Genomic DNA, 8456 nt, shown 5'->3' on the forward strand with positions numbered 1-8456 from the left:
ATGTCTACCATAGCTGCACAGATTTCTAACTTAAATAAAAAGTTTGATAATTTGATGACCGTTAAATCTGTGAAGTTTTTTGATGTGGTTTGTGAAATATGTGCAAGTATACATGCAAGTACTGAGTGCCCAAACATTGGTTCATTTTCGGAGTATATGCAAGAGCAAGCAAATCAAGTGAATGATTTTTCTCGTCAGCGGAATAACCCATATTCAAACACTTACAATCCTGGTTGGCGTTTTCATCCAAATCTTCAATGGAATAACAATCTGAATGTTATGAATCCTCCAGCTAGGCCGCCTCCTATGAATTTCCAGCCACAAGAAAAGAAGACACCAGTGGAAGACTTGATAGCTCAACTTGCTACAAACACAAATAACTTCATTCAAGCAACTCAGACAACACTCCAAAATCAGCAAGCTTCAATTGGGAAGCTGGAAGTTCAAGTTAGTCAGATTGCTAGTGCGTTGAATGAAAAAGAGATTGGGAAATTTCCAAGTCAGCCGGAAGTGAATCCGAAGAACCAAGAGCACATTAAAGCTATTACATTAAGGAGTGGCAAGACCATAGAAACGGAGGGTGCAAAGAAAGAAAAGAAGTCTGAAAAACCTGAGAATGATTCACTCACATTGCAAGATGAGGAGTTAGCACAAGAAAAGATTTATTCACTACCTGTTCCATATCCTCAGCGTTTGCAAAGGGCTAAGAAAGACAAGAACTTTTTTGAAATTTTAGATTTATTTAAAAAGGTACATATTAACACTCATTTGCTTGATGCAGTGAAACAAATTCCGAGTTATACAAAATTCCTAAAGGACATCTGCACTAACAAGAAGAGGTTTGTGGAACACGAAAAAGTGATATTGTCTGAAGAGTGCAGTGCCGTTTTGCAACAAAAGCTACCCCCAAAGTTAAAAGATCCAGGGAGTTTTACTATTCCTTGTACAATTGGCAAATTTTCCTTTGAAAAAGCTTTGTTTGATTTAGGAGCTAGTGTTAATTTAATGCCATTTACTATCTTTAAACAGCTTGGTCTTGGAGAGATGAAGTCCACTTCGGTATCTTTACAACTTGCTGATCGTTCGGTTACATATCCAAGAGGAATCATTGAAGATGTTCTAGTTCGAGTTGATCAATTCATTCTACCGGTTGATTTCTTGGTACTTGACATGGAGGAGGATCGAGAAATTCCAATCATTTTGGGCCGTCCATTTATGGCTACCGTTGGAACTCTTATCGACGTCCAAAAAGGTCTCCTCAATTTGAGAGTTCAAGGCAAGGAAGTGGTGTTCAAGGTCGTTGAGGCTATGAAATATCCAAGTGATTCTGAAAGATGCTTTCGAGTTGAGGCGTTGGAAGAGCTAGTGAATCTGAAATATATAGAGCAACATTCGGATGATCCTTTGGAAGCATGCTTGGTTCATTCTGAATTGAGTGGTGGAACAAATGAAGATGTACTTGCTATTTCAGCAATGTTATATTCTGCTCCTGTACACAATCAGCATCGGAGACATTATTTTAAGGCTTTGGGACCAGCTCCAAAGAAAATTCAACCATCTATTGAGGTTGCACCTAAGTTAGAGTTGAAGCAATTGCCAGAAAATCTGAAGTATGCTTATTTAGGGGCTACCGAGACCCACCTGTCATAATTGCTGCAAGTTTGAGTCCACTTGAAGAGGAAAAATTACTTAGGGTACTGAAAGAGTATAAAATGGTGTTGTGATGGACTATAGCTGATATAAAGGGAATCAGTCCAACGGTTTGCATGCATAGAATTTTGCTTGAAGAGAATAGCAAGCCTACCATTAAAGCTCAAATGAGACTCAACCCACTTATGAAGGAAGTTGTTCGTGAAGAAGTTCTTAAGCTTTTGGATCTACCTAATATCTGATAGTAGATGGGTAAGTCCATTTCACGTTGTTCCGAAGAAAGAAGGTACGACGGTGATCAAAAGTGATACTAATGAGCTGCTGCCCACAAGGCAAAAAATGAAGTAGGGAGTCTGTACAGATTACCGAAAGATAAATGATTCCACACGGAAAGATCATTTTCCACTTCCGTTCATTGATCAGATGCTGGAACGACTTGCTGGCCATGCATTTTATTACTTTCTTGATGGATACTCGGGATATAATCAGATTGCTATTACTCCTGAAGACCAAGAAAAGACTACCTTTACCTGCCCATTTGGTACTTTTGCGTATAGAAGGATGCCGTTCGGATTATGTAATGCACTGGCTACTTTTCAAAGGTGTATGATGAGTATATTTTCTGATATGGTGGAGCGTTTTATAGAAGTATTCATGGATGACTTCTCTGTTCTTGGGTCTTCGTTTGATAATTGCCTTCACAATTTGGAGCTAGTATTGAAAAGATGCCAGGAGACTAATTTGGTGTTAAATTGGGAAAAATGCCATTTCATGGTGCAAGAAGGCATAGTCTTGGGGCATAAAATTTCAGCGAATGGTATTGAGGTTGATAGAGCGAAGGTTAAGTTGATTGTAAATCTTCTACCACCAACTTCAGTGAAAGGAGTTCGAAGTTTCCTTGGTCATGCAGGGTTCTATCGCAGATTTATCAAGGATTTCTCGAAAATAGCCAAGCCTTTTAGTGATCTTCTTCAGAAAGATGTTGTTCTTGAGTTCGATTCTGAATGCTTATCAGCTTTTAACATCTTGAAGAATCTGCTCACTTTAGCCCATATTATGACAACACCCGATTGGAGTCTCCCATTTGAACTGATGTGCGATGCAAGCGATTATGCCATAGAAGCTGTTTTGGGGCAGCGAAAGGACAAACTTCCTCATGTTATTTACTACACAAGCCGCACTTTAAACGATGCACAACTCAATTATTCCACCATAGAGAAGGAGATGCTTGCTGTAGTATTTGCACTTGATAAATTTCGGTCCTATCTTATTTGTTCGAAGGTTATTGTATACACAGATCATGCGGCCTTGAGGTACTTAATGTCTAAAAAAGATGCAAAACTGAGGCTGATCAGATGGGTTCTTCTTTTTCAAGAGTTTGATCTCGAGATTCGAGACAAAAAGGGGTCCGAAAATGTGGTGGCAGACCATTTGTCAAGGCTTATTCAAGATGGTGAGGTGGAATCAACTATATCGCTCAATGAAACTTTTCCAGATGAACACTTGTTTGCTGTCCAACATGGAAAAGTCCCATGGTTTGCCGATTTTGTAAATTACTTCGCTAGTGGTGTGATTCCGAAAGATATGATTTTCAACAAAAGAAGAAATTTCTCTCCATGGTCAAACACTATTTCTGGGATGATCCGTACTTGTATAAACATTGTCCAGATCAAGTGATTCTCCGATGTGTACTCGAAGATGAGCAAATCAGCATTCTCAATCATTGCCACTCTCTTGCGTGTGGGGGACATTTCAATACCTCAAAAACAGCAGCAAAGGTTCTCCAATCTGGGTTCTTTTGGCCCTCTTTATTCAAGGATTCACATGCTTTTGTTGCCTCTTGTGATCGCTGTCAAAGGACCGGAAATATTTCTCGTAGAAATCAGAGCCTCTTAATAATATTCTGGAAGTTGAACTCTTTGGTGTGTGGGCAATTGATTTTATGGGGCCATTCCTCTCTTCTTTCTTGAACAAGTATATATTGGTAGCAGTTGATTATGTGTCGAAATAGGTGGAAGCTGTAGCTGTTCCTACTAATGATGCCCGAGTTGTTCTCCGATTTTTGAAGGCAAATATATTCACCCGCTTTGGAACCCCTCGTGCTATTATTAGTGACGGAGGAACTCACTTTTGTAACAAGCAATTTGCAGCTCTCTTAGCAAAGTATGGAATCACACATAAGGTTGCTACACCTTATCACCCTCAGACAAGTGGACAAGTGGAAATTTCAAATCGGGAAATCAAGAAGATTCTGGAGAAAACTGTGAGTGCTTCGAGAAAAGATTGGTCGAAGAAGTTAGACAATGCTTTATGGGCATATCGCACTGCTTTCAAAACTCCAATTGGCATGTCTCCATATCGGCTCGTTTTTGGTAAAGCATGTCATTTGCCAATTGAGCTAGAACATAAGGCTTTCTGGGCAATCAAGACACTAAATTTTGACATGGAAGTAGCTGGGGAGAAAAGATTGTTACAACTTAGTGAGATGGAGGAATTCCGGAACGATGCACATGAAAATGCCAAGATCTATAAAGAACGAACTAAGAAGTGGCATGATCAGAACATTCTGCTGAAAGAATTTCATGTTGGACAAAAGGTGTTGCTGTACAATTCCAGATTAAAGTTGTTTCCTGGAAAGCTTCATTCTCAATGGTATGGTCCTTTCATGGTGGTGCAAATTTATCCATATGGCACGGTGGAAATTCAGAATTTGGAGTCGGGAAGCATATTCAAGGTTAATGGTCAAAGATTGAAGCCGTACGTGGAAACAAATTTTGATACCATGAAGACGGTGACCTCCCTTCGAGATTCAGCATAAACCTTATATAGTCTGGCTGAAGACTATAAATTTAGCGCTCCATGGGAGGCAACCCATGCTTTTCTTATATTTTCTGTTTGTTTCATTTCATATTTTTCGTTTTGTTTGTTTTGTTTACTATCTTCACTCGTTTGCTACTTGTTGACTGTTTTCTCTTGGTGTAGGGAAATGTTTGCTGCCATACAACGTTGAATGGAAGACTAAAGTGTTTTAGTTAGGGGTGGCTACTACCTTGAACACACCGTGGTTGCCATGTGAACCATAATCCAGGGAAGTTCTTTGACTAAGTTATTTAATTCATTGCTTTTCCAAGTGATTTTTATGTGCTTGCTATCAGACATTGAGGACAATGTCTCATCTAAGTTTGGGGGTAGGAGTGAGATTTTTAAGCCCTGGTTGAAGAAAATTTGTTTAGTCCGACTATTTAATTTGAAATAAGCATGTTGCTTTTAATTGGTTGGGTCCTCCCTTTTAATTATTTACTTTTAGTTAGTGTTTTGGTTATAATTTCTGAAAGAAAAAAAAACAATCAAAAACTTTGAAAAATACAAAAAAAAAAATTTGTTTTTAATTCTTGTTTTCATTTAGTTTTTTGTTTGCTTCCTGACCCAATGATGAAATTGAATTGAATTCGAACTATGGTTATTGAGAAAGTTGTAAGCATGTTTTAGGTGAATCTCTTTATTCTTTTTGTTAGCTTTATACCCGTTCGATCATCCTTGAAAAGACCAAATGCACGTTGCCTTGTTGATGTGAAACTAAAGCATGGTTTAACACTTCATATGTGAATATAGTGGCTTAATGTAATCCTTGTGAGCTTTTGAGCCTATTTATATGATTGAACTATCATGCATCAATCACATTTGTTCTTGTGTGTATGATCTCATTCTTACATGTATCTCTAGAACTTGCTTTATACCTCTCAAATCATTCATCAATTCATGTAATAACTTGGAAGTGATATAGGCTATTTTTGGATCGTTTGAGCCTTTCATGCCTACCTTATATGCTAATTGTATCCTTAGTAGCCCATTGAGCCTTTAACTAAGTCATTTATTTGTTAGCCACATCTCTTTACCATGCTCCGATATTGGAGTTGAGCCCATACACAAAAATCGATCCCTTATTGTTTTGAGAAAGTATTACATAGGTTGTGTTTTTTGGGTTTTGTTTATATAGAAAAAGTGGATGGAGCATGCGTATTACAATGAAATGTGAATTTGAGGGGTGATGTAGCTTTGCAGATTTGAGCATGTTAAAAAAAAAGGAAAGGGTTAAAAATATGCAGGCTACTGTCATTATTGTGGTAGTATCAATTTCATTGAGTAAAAAAAAAAAATGTTGAGATGTTGAAAATGTGTTATGCACAAGTACATGTTATCAAAAGTAAAGCTTGAGAATGCAGTTGTATGTTTTAGAGGACTAGTCTTTGGATGCAGAGTATTAATTTCCATATGAAGTTGAGTGGGGAAGCAACAAATGTTACGGGTAATGTAGTTTGCTTTCAATTTGAGTGGGTGTGATATTGGTGTTGGAAAACTGCTAATGTGTACTTTCTCAAAATTTTTGGTTTCCATATCCTTTCTTTCACTAGCCTATCACCCTTAGCCCCATTACAACCCAACTAAAGTCCTATAGATTCAAGTAATTACATGATATTAATAGCAAGGTAGGTTGACAAGCAAGCATATGGCGGCATGTTTGATTGAGATCACTTGAGTGAAACACACTATCCAAAAATATGAGTGAATGAGTGTATGCCCGGTGAGGATGTCACTTGTTTGCATATGATGATTTTAAGAAGCTTAGAAATGCATTGGCATGGTTAATCCACACACTATACGTCAAGGATGATTGAAAGGTTTTTGCTAAGAATTCGAATGTGGTTGATTTACTTGCTTTGTGCTTACGAAATTTCTTGATTATTATGAACTCTTGACTAAGATTCTTTGAGGGTCGCATAGGGGGAAACTAACGTTTTCCATGCTATTACTTGTTCTTATGTTTTCTTCTTTTTCTTGAGGACAAGCAAAATGTAAGTTTGGGGGTATTTGATGAGCACATATTTTACTCCGAAAGCTACATTTTCTTGTGTCATGTTTGTTCAAAATGAATGAAATTACATGGTTTGGAGAAAATTATGAATTCAATCCTTTTAAGTTCAATTCAAGTAAAGTAGTTGGAATGTGGTTTTGTTCAGTTAAGTGGATTGAGTGGAAGTGTGTTTGTCATTTTTTTTGTAAATTGAAATTGGTGTGAAGTGATATTCACAAGTTAGGAAATTTTTAATTGCATTTTTGGCTCATCCAAATCTTACTTTCCTTCAGAAATTAGAGCTGCTTATTTGGTTGAATTTTTGTGTAGGAATCATATTGTTTTACAAGTCCAAAAAAGAGGTTTGACAAGTCAACAAAATGGGAAGACATGGCACGTGATTTATTCAATTGCACAAAGGAAGGCCTTATCCTTCCATTTACACCGACAGAGGAGAGAAAGGTCTAATCCAAATTTTCTGGAGCAAACCGCCACATACAATTGCAGCAAAGCAAGGGGCTTTAAGCGATAAAATTCAACAAGAGATGGAAACCCAAATTTCCATTTATGATTTCAGTTTGTGGGTTCTTAGAAGGAGCATGGGTTCTGATTATTGGTCCATTACTTACTGGTGTCAATTGACTTGGGGATTCAGCCACTTTCAGATTTATTGGAAGTCAATTGATTTGGGAGATTAAAATTTCAGTTACTAAGCAACTGGAGAGTCGAAGAAACTGATTGGGAGGCTAGGACTGCAGTTACAAGGCAATAAATGGGCATTAAGGTCTTGACGGTTACGAAAAAGAAAACGGCTAATTGGAAGAATCAAAGAGGTAACCTGGTGATGATTGAAAAAAAAAAGAAAGAGAAGACTAGGCAGCGACAGAGACAAAGAGAAGTAAGCAGTGGCAGAGCACGGGGATTTCAGGCTTTTCTAAACTTAGTTTTTCTTTTAATTTTATTATGAATTCAATGATATTTCCAGTAATGTTTCGGAACTAATTTTCCTTAGCTAGGGCTACGATGTAGCCATGACTATGAATGCTTAATTTCTAAAGTGAATTATTTCAAGTTTTCAATTTCATTAAGTATCGTTTGTTGTGTTTATATGCTTGGTTTTAGTCTTGGTGATTAGCTACCATCTTGACTTTTACTTGGTAAATTTGATGCAAGTTGTGCAGATGCCATGTTTTCAACTTGAGTGATAGCTTCTTGCAAATAGATACCATGAATTACCTAGTAGTAGATGCCATACTCTAGGATTTGTGCAGTCTTAATATAAATTTCCATTGATCGTAATGAGTTTCATGATGTTAAACTATTCCAGATGTCATGGATGGTTGCAAATTGGGATATACGTAATAGTCTAGATGCCATAGATATTACATGTGTTAGGGAAATTTGACCATCAATGAGATTGAGTATTTGTTAATAATTCGTTGCAGGAAATAAGTAGGATTCGTTATGTTGAGTCGGACGCTCTAGTGTTTTACTCGATTGAATTACAACTTCTTTTCTTGGCTGTCATTTTTTTGCATTGTGATCAAACTTTCTTGTTTTTATTTGTTTTTACTATTAGTTTCAATTCTCAAAACCATCTTTCATCAATCTTTGCTAGTTTCACTTCGTTGCAATTGGATTTAAGTTAGTTGATAAGAATTAAATCATTTTCTAAGGGACGATATTAAGTGCTTGCTTTCTATACTATCAAACGATTCGTATGCTTACGAGCATAAAATTTGGAACTAAGTTGGACTAATTTCGGTAGTTTAAATTTCGCAACATTGGGCAACTTGGCGGATTTGTAATAATCTCTACACCGGGTGGGTCTCCAATCTCCTCGTCCTTGGGTATACTACTTTCAAATAGCATTTTCATAAAGAAATGAATGCCAATGTTCTCTAAATCAAAGGAACAAGAGGGCCCAAGCCTAAAGAAGACAAAGAAAGATGTT

The 8456-nt window shown here is 37.2% G+C and overlaps 1 protein-coding gene across 1 annotated transcript; it reads left to right on the forward strand.

The window, feature by feature from the left end:
• Window positions 1-1650, forward strand: LOC126631460 (uncharacterized). The gene has a single exon (XM_050301585.1). The coding sequence runs from the start codon at window positions 1-3 to the stop codon at window positions 1648-1650; it is 1650 nt and encodes a 549-aa protein (XP_050157542.1).
• Window positions 1651-8456: the final 6806 nt, after the last annotated feature.

The sequence above is a fragment of the Malus sylvestris genome, chromosome 8, assembly GCF_916048215.2.
Source record: "Malus sylvestris chromosome 8, drMalSylv7.2, whole genome shotgun sequence".
Lineage (NCBI taxonomy): Eukaryota > Viridiplantae > Streptophyta > Magnoliopsida > Rosales > Rosaceae > Malus > Malus sylvestris.

Coding starts and splice junctions, on each gene's coding strand:
- LOC126631460 (XM_050301585.1), top strand. CDS start 1: ATGTCTACCATAGCTGCACAGATTTCTAACTTAAATAAAAAGTTTGAT.